The 14,882-nt window shown below is 31.2% G+C and overlaps 1 protein-coding gene across 1 annotated transcript in view; it reads left to right on the top strand.

Annotated features, from left to right (window-relative positions):
* LOC129216776 (tetratricopeptide repeat protein 39B-like) overlaps nt 1-14,882 on the top strand; it is a 56,863-nt gene that overhangs the window by 29,205 nt on the left and 12,776 nt on the right. Inside the window, exons 6-14 of the mRNA XM_054850992.1 lie at nt 291-411; nt 2,871-3,003; nt 3,435-3,534; nt 3,642-3,707; nt 5,359-5,470; nt 6,935-7,002; nt 8,320-8,379; nt 9,463-9,554; nt 13,070-13,231. Coding sequence (XP_054706967.1) covers nt 291-411; nt 2,871-3,003; nt 3,435-3,534; nt 3,642-3,707; nt 5,359-5,470; nt 6,935-7,002; nt 8,320-8,379; nt 9,463-9,554; nt 13,070-13,231 — 914 coding nt within the window. The remainder of the gene's footprint in view (nt 1-290; nt 412-2,870; nt 3,004-3,434; nt 3,535-3,641; nt 3,708-5,358; nt 5,471-6,934; nt 7,003-8,319; nt 8,380-9,462; nt 9,555-13,069; nt 13,232-14,882) is intronic.

Here is a 14,882-nt window from a genome sequence, read left to right on the forward strand (position 1 = left end):
TTGTTTTAGTTGATTTTATTTATTTATTTATTTTTTTTTTTTTTGTATAACTTAAAACCCTTGATTTTTACTACACTACTATTGCTACTTTCCACTGTAAATGCAATTTAAGCCTTCAATTGACAATCAGTCCCACTCAGCATAAGAAAAGTGCCTAATATATTTTAGCTTTATAATTGGAACTTTAATTATAACTTTTATGAAAATTCTTTATCTATTGATTGCTGATTTTTAATTGTCTGTTTAGTTCCTATAAAATGTCACCAATAACAATCCTTCTCAATTCTTAGAAAGAAATTGAAAAAGCTGCTGAGGCCTTAAAACAAGCAGTAGATGTTTGCCAGCGAAAAAGGAAGAAGCATACTGTATCAAAAATGATACGAAGACCTGATTATAACTTATATACCGAAGGTAATACTTTTACTTTAAAAAACTTACATATACAGTAGACCCTCGTTTTACGCGGGGGTTACATTCCACGGAAATGCCGCGTAAATCAAAACCATGTAAATCGAAACTTAATAGTAGTGTTAAAATAGGGGTTAAGTTCCGTAAATTAGAAAACTACTTCAATCTAATAATGACTAATTGTATAATAAGTTTAATGTGTAATTATATCGATTTTTATACACAACATGCATAAGGAAAGCGTAAATTAATATATTCTGGGTTTATACAGAGGAGCTGGCAATGATAGTCTTTTGGCAGTCATTAAGAATTTTTCTCTTTAATTCTTTGACGAGCATCAACGCATCCATGAACACTTGCGTCATTTCCATGATAGAATCTTCCTTCACTAACAAATCAGAAAGATCTTTTCTATTGTCTAGGAATGACTCAAAATTTTCAATGTGTACCTTTTTAGTTGTGTGTCACCAATGTTGGTATCCTCGTTGGTTTTGGCCACCTTTGTCACTCCTAAAAGTTTTTCTTCCTGTGAGTTCTGAACTGTTTGAGATTGATAACTTTACTTCTGGAAAGAGCTGTGGAATCAATTGCATAAAATGTCTCCAGTGGCCCAAGCTCGTTTATTAGCATGCCAAAATGCAGTTTATTATGCCTAATCTGCAATCTTTAGGAGTTTGGATTTTGGCAGAGGGGAAAATTTTATCTTTTTGCATTGCCGCATCCATGTAAAACAGAAACTCATCCGCGTGAGATAAAATAAAGGTGTCAAATCTAAAACCGCGTATAATCGAAACCGCGTAACATAAACCTGCGTGAAATGAGGGTCTACTGTAAAAGATAAAAGCCTGGGTTGACCCCTGTAGAGAGACAGGAGTTTAGCATTTCAAATATCAAACTACTGAGCTATATTACTGACTGAAGTGCAAACTGCCAAAACATTTGCATTAGTGTGATCTGAAAGTGTGATACATTCCTTCCCACACCAAAAATACTTAGTTTTGAATTCTTAAAAGGAAGCATCTCTTTTAGTCTCAAAGAGCATTTTCAATGGCAATGTGAACTAAAAGTTCCAATTTTTTCTTTCTTTTAAGATAAGATATGAACATTACATGCACTTACAGCTAGGGAGAAGATACTCTAGGCATCATAGAGAAGGATAAAAACAAAAGTGTTGTGTCACTATCTCGGAATATTTGCCAACTTAGGACAGTTTTTGGAGATCACTGTGACCTCCCAAAAGCAGTAAGATTTAAATGGAGGCTCTTCATTTTTACTTTCTACTATATCTAATGTACAGAAGAAAGTATTGCATTCGTGCAAATTGTCGAATTTCGAATTTTGACGGATTCGAACGTTTTGAGGTGTGCTGAGTCCATTTCGACCATTTTTGGAAAATTTCTGTCTGTGTGTGTGTCTTCTATGTGTGTGACCAGTTTTTTTGTGGCCGCTCTACAGCAAAATCTACCACATGAAATCGAACGAAATTTGGTACACATATGTGCTCCTATGTGAACTTGTGCCCATTGGTTTTTGGCGTGAATTCCTCCAAGGAGGTGCAGCAATGGGACGTTTCTTGAGTTATGCCTATCTGCTATTCCCCAGGAAGTAACTGGCGGAATCGAACAAAATTTAGTCCATATGTTGTCCCTAACAGGTACACGCGCTGATTCAATTTTGGTGTCAATAGCTCAAACGGGGGTTGAGCTACAGAACGTTTTTTTTTTGTCGTCAATTGTGAGTTCTGTATCTCAAGAAATTTTTATTTTGGCGTCAAGAGCTGAAAAGGTGGTGGGGCAATCAATTGTTCTTTCTTTTTCATTGCGAGTGCTATATTTCAAAAAGTAATGCTACGTTCTGGATGAAATTTGGAACAAATGTGAACCTATATGAAAACAAGCGTTGGTTCAATTTTGGTACCAATCGCTCCATGAGGTTCAAGCAAGGCTTTTAAAAAAACTTTCAATTTTCACTCTTTGCCTTGCTTTTGTGATAATTCGGAAATTGGGACGGTCCTCAAGTTTTTTGTGTGCGTAATTTTATTTTTTCTGGGAATATTGCTCCTCAAGCATGGGAGGGGCCAGAAACCATTAGAAATATATAGAAGAAAGTTTCGTGATGGTCACAACATACTAGTCTATAATGTTTTAAATTGTGCATTCGGAATTGCTTTTCCATTTAAAATGAAGCATAAGTGATGATAGACACTTGAGGGCACAGTTTTTTCGTGAGTTGTTAGACTGGATTGCAGACTGCAGAGTAGATTGGTCCAATCCAGTTTGTTTTATAATTCTACTTATATATGAGATGTGCTTATACTTATTCTGGTAATTTTCGTATGGAAAAGATATTCATAAAACTTTCTTTTAGTTCCTATAAGAAAAAAGTTTTTAAAATAAAACTATATCTGGTTAAAGTTTTTGGCTTTGACCTATATTAATTTTTATATTTTATTCTATTTTCAGAGGAAGTGCATGCTGAATTGTGCTATGCAGAATGCTTACTTCTAACAGCAATTTTAACTTTTGTTGAGGACCAAAGTTTAGTAAATTTTGTACGAGGGAGCATGCGAATAAGAACTTGTTATCATTCCTACAAGTAAGTATTCTTGTTTTCCTAATTTGTGATAAGTGATTACTAAAGAATCTAAATACTCACTTTTTAGCATGTATTTACATCAATAAGTTGTTATAAATATGAATAGCCATTCTACAACATAGCTTAATCAAAGGAGTCTCTAACAGGTATTGTACAATGTCAAATAAAATATATAATTTTTTTCTTGAAATTCACCTTTTTTGTACTTATAAAAATTATCATTTCTGTGCCTCATTTTTTCTTATTTATTTTTAATTTAATTTGTTTTGTTTCATTTGGAGGGGGGGGGGGTACTCTTTTATTTGGTATAAATTTATGTGCTCTGTTTTTGTTTTTATTTTAACTGGATTTGTTCTTTCTGATTTTTTTGTGTCTTTAAAAATTTTTTTAAAGTAAAATGCCTGCACTAATCCGCTCTTATGTTTGTTTAGAGAGTGTATGCATATTCTGGAAACCAGAAGATGGGGAAATGAATTGAGAAAGAAACATTTTGAAAGTGGAGTTCGAATGGGTGTTGGTGCCTTTAATTTGGTATTGCTTTTTAATAACTAACTTCATTAATGTATTTCAATTTCATTTTGATACAAAAGTCAAGTTCGGGATATTTATTTTTCTGATTTTCCCACCTTTTTGTTTAGATGATCTCCCAACTCCCAACGAAGGTTTTGAAGCTTTTGGAATTTATTGGATTTTCTGGCAATCGTGTGAGTTTTGAATTTGAAGTTTTAAATTGGAGATAGATATCATTATAAACGTGGTTATAGTTTAGTGCAATAAATACACTAATTGTATGTATTTCAACCAAAATAAGCTTATCCAGCTCAATAATAGTCTCTCCTGTTGTTTCTGAATTCAAACTGTTAGTTTCATTCATTCATCTCTCGTTTGTAAAATGTTTTTTTTTTTTTTTTTTTTTTGCACATTAACAATGCATGAATTGGTTGCTATCTTAATGAGTTATTTAAAATTGAAAACTAATTTCATGGAATTAAAAGTTGGTGATAATATATATTACATCCTATTTCATACTATTTACTTATCCTGTCTTGAAAATATTAATACATTAATATTCAAAGCCAAAGGTTTGTTAAACGTTTAAGGTGACCTTGCATAGGTTTTAAAATACCTCCGATACAAAATACAATGCCAATTTTATCATTGTTATGTTTTTTTTTTAATGTTTTGAAAAATCCTTTTGATAAATAAATAGCATGCTTTCCCTCCTAGTTATTAAGCAGTATTTGTATGAAGGGTTTTTAGCATCTTAACGGAAGAAGAACCAACTTTTTACATTTTTCCAAGAAACATTATCAAATAAAGAAACTTAAGTCTTTAATACACATAATAAACATTTTTCTGTAGTTTAGATCCATAAACTCGTTTTTTTGCCTTGAAAAAAGGACATCTTGTGACCCTAATACATGTACCAGCAATTTTTGGGAAATTTTGTACATAAGGTTGTATATATTTTTCGCTCAAAAGTATATTTTTATTTCTTTCATGTCTAAATACTTGTGCTGTTTTTAATTGTACATAGGTTGTTCAATAAGTAATAAGACTAATTTTACTGCCATGAAACCACTCATCGGAACGTTAATTCTTGTGGCATGAAAAATGTCTGTTTGTATTAATAAAAGCTACCGATAATTGGCACGTACAGACTCATGTTCCTGAGTATCACGTGATTGAATTGAAGCCTGTTGGCCGGCGCCTACAAGATGCAGCCAGTTGACAAAATGGAAGCGTCATTGGAACAAAGTTATGCGATTAAAGTTTGTTTTTGTCTGCAAAAATCAGCATTAAAGATCTTTGATATGATACGTAAAGTTTTCAACAATGAAGCAATATTTAGAGTCAGTACTTTTTGCTGGTATAAAGCTTTTAAGAAAGAAAGGGAGGAAGGCAAGTTGAATATGGAAGATATTGAACGTGAGGGACAACCTTCAACGTCCATCACAGAGACAATGATTAACACTGCTGCTATGATTATCAAGGGAACTCTCAGAATTATTTTATATCAGTGAGTTATGGCTGTTTCCTCAACTTAAGAAACCATTACGAGGCAAACATTTTGAAAGTAACAAAGCATGTCTAAACTCTAGGGAGGTGGTTTTAAAATAGCTCTCACAAACTTAACTTTTACAAGTTTTTAAGAAGTGGACAGAACATTGGAATAAATACATTTAGTCCCGAAGAAGTTATTCTTAAAAAAAACCATGCAAATTTTGACGATTAAAGTTGCTCTGTATTTTTTATAAATTTAGTTTCATTATTTATTGAACAGCCCTCGTATTTTTTACATTTTTTATGTTTTGGTTATTTTTTAAGTTTCTTAATAATTTTAATATGTTTTAGCAATTGGGATTAAAAGAGCTAGATGATGGCTATGCTATAAAAGAAAGTCTACGATCTCCTTTGTGTGCACTTATTCTTGTAACATTCCATACTCTAGTGACTTATATTTTTGGTGAGTATTTTACTTTAAAAAAAATCCCTTTAATGAAAATGATGTTTTAAGTATTTGTTTGTTATTTTATTTATTCACTTATTCATTATTTTGTTGACTGGGTAAAGTTTAACAAATTAGAAAATTTCCTAGTTTTAAGTCATTTTTTGTGTTTAATACGCACGCATTCTTTCATGAAAATGGAATATCTTAAATGAGAAACAGATATCAAAAATTACATGTTTAAATTCAAATGAAATCTTTTGCATCATAAGACTTATATATTGATTGTTTCAACAAAAAAAAGAAAATATATATATATATATATATATATATATATATATATATATATATATATATATATATATATATATATATATATATATATAATATACTTTGTTCCTGGTATAGTGCAATATTACAAGAACTTTTAAAAGATATCTCTCCCATTTTTTTTTTTTTTTTTGTTGATGATATAGGATTTTGTTACGTTTGTTATATTAAATCCGTAATGGCATGTAAAAAGAAAGGAAGAAAAACACATCCAAAACAACACTGAAAAAACTGACAGCGATTTTCATAATCTAGATTTTGTGAATTCAAACTTTCTCCTTTCAACCCTATATTTTCTGATTCTCTTCCACACGTTGACTTATGCTAAAGTTATGTCCACTGATTCGGATGAGCAATCATCCAGAACAACTAAGTAGTACAGTGAAAGCTAAGTTATTCAAAAAGTATGGGATGAGACAAATTTTGAAAAGGTGTGTGAAAATTTCAGCTCATTTAAATATGACGACTCGACAAAAATCATGAATGCCAAAATGAATTATTCTGGTACAGAAGTAAAAAAAACTTCATTTTTATTCTTGAATTTATTTAAAATAGAATTTTACACAAATTGTAATTATAATTTATTTACAAAAATATTTCTCCAACTTTGTGCCAATAGAAAAAAAAAATGCTTCCAAATGGTGTGATTGAAAAATCTTTTGATTTTTCCTATTCTAAAAAAAAAAAAATGCTCTGAATTTTAAAGCTGGTTAATTTCAGTAAAATTTTCATCAAAAAGTATTTCTTAATTTATTAGATGAATTATTATAAACTTTATATTTTTAACTATAAAAAGGATGTGAATGCCTGGAAATACCTGAGTTTTCAGTTGTAATTTTAATATGAACTCTGCAATAAATTTCACCAATGCAAAAATGGGGGCGAGTGACTTTCAACCTTGTAAGATTTTGTGGAATTTTGTTTAAAAAAAAAAAAAAAAATCTCTCTCTGATTTCAACAGAGACTGAGATTTTCTCACTCTCATTTTTCTTGTAAAGATATCCCTGATATATTGTCACCTCAGAGCAACAGTAGGATATTTTAGTGTTGTTTCTGGGATTAGGTGTCTTAGTGTTGCTCTGAGGCCACAATATGTTTTTTTTTTTTTAAGTTGTTCCTTTTAAATAATTGTTTTAAAACTTTGTTTTTTAGGCTGTGGTGATGGTGACATCGATTTTTCTGAAAGAATTGTTAACGAAATGCTAATAAGATATCCAGAAGTAAGCTTTTATTTGAGAAAATAATCATATGGAAAAGATAAAAGTATTATTTGTAATGACTGTAAAAGTGGTAATAAAAGTGGTGGGCTTTTTAAATTTAACTGCAAAAACACCAAAATAAATGAATTAATTTTCACGTTTTGTCTGTACTTTGTAAATTTTAAAATTTAGTTTGGTCACATTTTCATACATATGACCCTGTTTTAGGATCCCCCCCCCCTCCAGGCTCCTTGTGCCATTGAATAAAACAGAAAAAAAGTTTTAGTGCTTAGAAGTAAATCAAACGCTAAGTTTTGTATTTTAATTTTTTTGTAATTTAACTAATCTCTACTAATAATAAAGCTGAAAGTCTCTCTGTCCAGATTGCTGTGATCCGCATAGCGCCTAAACCTTTCAGCCGATTTTCACAAAATTTGGCACGAACGGAATTTGTTTGTAGCATGAGTTGATTTTTTGAAAATTCGATTTTGTTCTTTTTCTATTCCAATTTTAAAAACATTTTACCCTGAAAATTATAATATGGAGAGTAAATTACCAGATTATCATAACGTGGAACCATAATGTAGACAAGCAAATGAACATAGCCATATTAAGAGTAACTTTTGGCTGTGGTGTTCGCATTTATTTATGATACCCAAAACATTCATGACCTCTACGAGAGATAAATCAGTGCTAAATCTGTGTCTAGCTGAACCTTTTTCACATGAACATAATAGCAATCGTATTTTCAAATGTTGATATTATTAGCAAATATGAAATTTTAAAGGTTATTATTGAAATTTATCCTGAAATAAAGTTTTCTTAATGAGTTGACTGTAATTCACATAGTGAATATTGACTGTTGATTGAATCACAAAATATTATTTTATTTAAAAGTAAAGCAACCCATTTGCATTATAATAGAAAAAAAAGCTTTATTTTTAGGTATGATCAATGTTTTAGTGTAGCTGCTTTTCTGTGACTAAAAACTGCTGATTTGCTGTAGTATATTAAATGCTGTGTCCTTTTAAGAAATAATTTTGCTTTATTGTAATGAACTATGAATAATTTATTTGTAAAAATAATGAACCAAAAGTTTTTATGGTTGTGTTAAAATAAGTCAATTTAAATGGTGAAAGAGATCAATTAGTTGTAATACAGCAACATGAGTTCTGTTTAACCCACTAATGGTGATATATGCTAGGTTAAAAAACTTTGTTGCATGAAAGGAAATAAAATAACTTTGTTCCTTGACTTTTATTTTTAATTTTTAACACATGTTTGAACTTTTATTCAAATGCAAAATAGTGTATTACATTGATAGTATTTTATTTACAGGCAGCACTTTTCATATTTTTATCTGGAAGGATCAAACAATTGAAAGGACAAGTTGATGAGGTATACAATATCTGCATTTCAGATTTATTGTTGCATATGTTTAAACATTATAAAAGTATCTGCATCTTTAACTGTTTAACCGTACATCACTTTTGTTTTATATTATTTTCTAGACAAAAAAAACATATCGACTTTCTATTATTGTTACTACACATATTTGAAACTACTTAGTTGTACAACACTTTTATTTTGTGTTTTCTTACACTTAAGACATATCAATTTCCTATTAATGCTCAATGCATATTTGAAACTGTTTAGTGTGACATCAGGGTTGCCAGACGCCCCGGATTTCAAGAGACAGTCCTGTATTTAGAAAAATTGTCCCAGGTCCCGGGGAACTTCCATACAGGACAGCTAAAGTCCCGTATTCTAGCTGATAACAATATTTTACAGAATGAGACATTATTTTAAGGGAGAAAATAAATTAAACAAAAAACAAGAAATACTGAGCAATAAGAAAATCATGTGGCAGCAACTTAGAAAATTGTTTTGATTTTGATTTGGTTTCTATGTTTTTGTTTTGGCGACAGACCTTGAGGAGCCGAATGGTTGCTTCTTCTTCGCTCATTGACTACTAATATTGGAAATATATCTGTTCTTTGCGCATGCGTCGTCATTCGCAATGAAAACGATTTTTATACCTTGATAGGCGACATTTTGTGAGGTTTAATGCTTTGTTGAGATTGAACTCACAGCGTCATCTCAAAAATGAACCCCCCCCTCCTTTTTGCATTCCTAGAAGCCTGTCCCGTATTTACTGTTCCTGAATCTGGCAACCCTGTGTTACATGGGCGCCCATATGCAAAATTGTAAGGGGGGGCTCAGAAATTTTAACCGTGGTTTAGCAGGATATTTTCCCCATGGAAGCAGATTTCAGGACAGATTAGAGTCGTTAAAATTTGATATTTTTAATTACTTATTCATTAATGGCTGGAGAAGAAATATTTTTTTATTTTTGTAAAGAAAAAAGTACTAAAAGCAAGGAAGTTCTAATTTTCAAGAAGAGGGGGCTCAAGCCCCCCCCTTGCCCCCCTATATGGTCGCCCTTGCTGTGTTACATTTCTATTTTATTGTATTTTCCAGGCAATTAAGACATATCAACTTTCTATTAATGTGCAAGAAGAATGGAAACAATTTCATTACCTCTGCTACTGGGAACTTCTTTGGTGCCACTGGTGAGATATTTTTACCATTTGAGTGTAGGTCTTGATGCTATGTTTAGAAGAGATTTTTCAGTTGATTTAATTTATTTATAAAGCCAATAAGAGGGTTAGTATTCTAGCAAATGATCTAAAAGAGTTTGTTGGTATTCTTTGAAAGCTATTCTCTCTTCCTCGCTCTCTCTCGCTCGCTCTCTCTCCTCTTATGCATTAATATGTACTTTAAAGTTTTACTCAATCGATTTCAAATTCCTACTTTTATTCATTCCCTCTTATACTATTTATTTAATTGAAAAGTAATAGCAGGTAGAGCATATTGAAGTATTGTAACTCAAGTTATATCTCAAACTTTGCAAGTTTATGCATTGATAAAAAGGCTCTTTGTAACTCTAGAAAACATGTAGGCCATATTTTCTGCAGTTTGTGTCAGAATTGCCCATGACTTCTTTCTTCTCATACTTAGAATGTTTTATTTTTTAAACTTAGTGTTCAAAGAGGTAATAATCTGTATAAATCAAGCCTAATTTTTTACTTTTATGGTGTAGAATGTTTTTGATTTATACTTCTCTCCCTTACTTTATTCTTGTTGCTCTTTTTTTCTTTTACTTCACTCTTTTAAGTGTATCACTGGCGTAGTCATTAATAGCCTTTGCAACAACACCTGATATAGTGAATTATTAAGGCTTATTTTAAAATTTTGTTAAGTTAAAAAAAAAAAATTAACTGCCACTCGCAAATGTAATTCTTCAAAGAACAAATATTTGTATTACACTTGTGAAAACTTTCAGTTGCAATTTATTTGTTTAAGATTTAATTGGATGTTCTCTCAAAAGCGAAGGAAGATCATGACTTTAATGCATTGTATTTCTAGCAGTCACTTTTTCAATGTAAAGCAGTATTTGATGCAAAAAAAAAAAAAAAAAAAAAAAAACTTTTGATTGTAATACAAACTTCTTATAGCCGTTTTGATGCAAATTATTACTCTTATTTGAAATTGACTTAATTTATTACAAATATTTTTTTTTCTTTTTTTGAAGAATTACTCTTTCTCTCTTTTTTAGATTTCTTTCTGTCTTGTGACTGTTTGTTTATTTTCCCCTCAACTCCATACCTTTTAGCCTGAGGCCTTATAACTACCATACTCTTCTACTTAACTTTAGGGACATGATAAAAATTTTCCCATGGGGAAAAGCCAGGTTGTTCAAGTAAAATGAAGCATTCTCTTAACCACTGCACCACATATGGAAGATTTTGATACTCAATTTTGTGCTTTTTTTTTCAGACCCATCCCTATTTGTGTTTTTATTCCCATCATCAAGTTATTATCAACACAGAACTACTAACAAATACAGATTGCTCATTGTCATTGTAGAAAATATCTAAAATTTCAATTTATCTTGGATTTCAGGAAGTGTTAAATTTTCTGTGTGGGGGGGGGAGGTGTATTTTTAGCCATCATTTTATAGAAAGTAATAATGCAAAATTTAGTATTGGCCATGAAAAAATATAGAAATAGTTTCATTTAAATAAATTTTCTTGCACTGAACTATATCTTATGTATTATGCTTGAAAATGTTAAATATAACACATGAATGAAATATTTCTCTGGGGCTATCTCTAGATTCCAAGTTTTTTTTAAATGGATATCCAAAGTGTCTATTGATAAAAATACAATTGAATACTTTAAATAATGAAACATAAAATATATTATGACAATTCTCATCCAGTGGCAATTTAATGTTTCCTTTACTAGAAAGGTGTTGGATATCCCCCCCTCAATTTTGTTTCAGGATATGAATTTAAAAAGAACCATTCAATTTTAAAAGCAAGTTTTCTTCTACCACTTATGACTATAAACTGGTTCTGTCCTAATTTGTTCCTTGTTTTCAGGGTTTTGGGATAAAAGTCACTTTTATCAGTGTCACTTCAATAAACGTTAATACCTTCACAAAAAAATTAATTTCAACTGATGTAGCGGTTTGAAAATGCATTAAATAGTGTTGAATGTATTGCAATAAAAGGGCTCTTAATTTAAATTTCTCAACTTGTTTTTCTATCCTTGATTTCAACTATATACTCTTAACACAATAGCACTATTTGTTACTATTAATTAAAATATTTAAATTTAAATCAAGAAAGAATGTTGAGGGCAAAAATAACCCTATCAACCTGCCTACTGCAAAAAGAGAGAGGGGAAATTCGAGGTTGTCTTTTACCTGCTACTAAATTGTTTTCCCTAGCTAACATATGTCAAACATAAAAAAAAATAACCAAGAAAATACTGTTTAAGAAAATAGTATGTCATTTATGTTATGTGTATGTTATGTGTATGTACATAACATAAAATACGGTCCATAATGCCGTACGTATGTAGTAATTTACACTTTTTAGCAAAGCTTAACTATCATTGTTTACTGAACATTAAAGGAAAAGTAAAAATATTTACAGTTCAGCATGGTCTGTGAGGAACTATTATTCAGTAATTAATTAAAGAAAATTGAATGAACTTCTGAAAAATAGACTTCACAACGTTTTTTAGTGACTAAAAATTTTCACGATTGAAATTTATTTATGCATTTTTTTTCACTCCCATTTCCCCTATGGTGAATTCCGTAACATTTTGCACGGTAAAAATGATTCCACCTCTGTTGCTTATGTACTTAATTTCATTCATTAATTCATTGCATAAAAATGTTCTTTTCACGAAATATATCTGTTCCTTAGCAATGGCTGAACAACTTATTAAAACTTCATGGAAGTGGGTTCGGCACTTTTGGTGTTGAAGCTCTACTGGGCCATTCCTGTTAAAACAGTAAAATTGCCCTGCATGTGACGCGTCATACATTTCATTAAAAAGAATAATTTTAAAGGGTAATAATAATAAAAATTTTATTGCTTAACAAATTACAAACAAATGTGATTCCGTGAGCAAAAGATTTCTTCTTTACTTTTTTAAATTACTTTTTAATGAAATATATGAATGGTCACATGCAGGACAAAGGGACTACTTTTTCGTAAATGGATCAATACATATTTTGTTCAATGGTTTAAACTATTGTTTCTCAAGAAATGTTTCCTTTACATTAGAACCTTTGCTTTCGAAATCTACGCTTTTTTTTTTCATTTTTATGTATTAATAGTGAAATATTAACTAATTCATAAGCAAGTTACAAGAGGTTGACTTTGGATCTTGCTTGTGACGCATGCAAAAAAATAAAATTTTAAATCACCAAACTGTTTAATAAAAATATATCTGTGTTAGGTTATCTGTGTATCAAATGTAAAGATTAAAATTTTGCTTTCCCCTGTTTAATTAAAATATTAATTGATATGACATGTTCCACCACAGCACATGAGGGTGGAATTGCCCTACTGTATACAGTAAACACTCTCCATTATACAGGAAATACACTGCCAGCTCGGTCAATTAATGTAATTTACTGAGTACTCTCCATTATGAAAGCACAACGTTAGCATTTCTTTTGATTTTTGTTACCCCTGTGTATTTATTGTTTTATTTATTTTTATAGTTTCAAATGCGATTGGAAAGAAGCTGCCAAGTGTTCTGATATCCTGAGGCTGGAATGCAAATGGTCGCCCGCCATTTATACTTATGTTCACGCTTCAATACTCTATATGCAGGTAGAAGAAGGAAATCCTGAACTTAAAGATACTATTAAAGATCTTATGGAGTAAGATAATTTCTTTTTTTTTTCTGATTCTTAATTGCCATGAATTTAATTTGTCATGATTTACATTAATTTTTAGTGTAGTGAGATTTTTACTTAATCAGTAAAAATAAATGAAAAGAGCCATTTATTATTGATATCTCTGCTCATTAAAGATCCTTGGAGATGGAACCAATGAATTCCAAACACATTGGAGTCTATCTCCTCCACAAACCTTGAACCATTTTTAAGAAGACTGCCCGGTGTATATATAGATAAATACCCGATGCCTTTGTCTACTTTCTAACATTCTTAGTTTTGAAGAATTCTGTAAAAACTGTTAGTGCTTTCACAAAATAAGCCAATTTTATTATAAAGCTTACCATTATTTGCTGTGACCTAATTTTATAGTGACTGGATTTCTTTAATAATGTTTCTGAATACCTTTCTTGTTGATTTGAGGTGTAAAAATATAGCACTTTCAGGCTCTGGCCTATAAATTTTGCCCCCTCCCCCTGTAAAAAATTAGCAGGGCCCCTAACTGCCCACTGTATCTCTATGGCACTAAGGGTTGCACTGACCCCCACTGCATTGCGGGTACGCAGATCCGGTTCTGTATCACTGTCAAGGCTAAATCATATTGTAAGATTAATGAGAAAGTTCATAATTTCTATGAAATGCATTTGTTTGAGGAAGTTAAGTTGTGGTAGAGAGAGGGGAGGAGACGAAATAAAAATGATCCCAGTAAATCTCTTAATGTAATCAGAGTAAATTTCAACTCTCCGCCAAATACCCAAACAGACAAGTGATAGTTAACTGTGCATCATAAAATTGGTGTTGGAATCTATGCTATATGGAGTTTGTCTCTAGTATTGATAAAAACCTTCAAGAGAGGAGTTAGACCCCTCCCCCCCCCTTCCTTTATCTAAAATTAAATTAGTATTTTATTACACACTTCAGCTACCCTATTTTTCTTCAGATGTTCTGATTTGAGGAACGAAAAGTATTCCTAATAAATTAAAAGTACAGAAAAAGAATTCAAAATGGACTTAATTAAATATACTTTCTCATTTAGACTAAGATTCCAGGCTTAGAATGCTAAAAATGTACAGTCTTGAGCAATAAAGGGATTGAGGGGACATGATTCAGTTGTTTAAATTTATTAAAATGAAAGATGTTACCAGGCTAAAGTTTAGCACTGAAAACAGGACAAGGGATCATTGTTTTAAGCTATTTAAATCTCAGGCTAACTTGGACATTAGGAAAATTTTTTATTTTAGCAGGGTAGTGGAACCGTGGAACAGCTTACCATGGGTGCAAGACCTTCCGTCTCGGGACGGATTTCCGTCTTGGACAAAATTTTCGAGACGGAGGTCAGGACGGAAAGAAATTCGATGACTTTCCTTCAGCTTTTACTCAGAAAAGAAAAATGGTGTTTGCAAAATATGCTTTATACTGCGCCGTTCCATAACCAAGAGTTTACATCGACATTCTTTCGATTTTCGGACATAGACTTGTTTTGTTTGCAACGTGCTTTTATAGGAGTGGCTATTAGACTCGCGCTGTTTAACTTTTTTTAGGTTGCTCTGTTATTTCTAACTCACTGCTTTTGATTTTTCAATTTTAATTTTATATGATAGAGTAACATGTATGAACATCATAGGTGAAAAAAATT

This window comes from Uloborus diversus, chromosome 2, assembly GCF_026930045.1.
Source record: "Uloborus diversus isolate 005 chromosome 2, Udiv.v.3.1, whole genome shotgun sequence".
In the NCBI taxonomy this organism is placed as follows: domain Eukaryota; kingdom Metazoa; phylum Arthropoda; class Arachnida; order Araneae; family Uloboridae; genus Uloborus; species Uloborus diversus.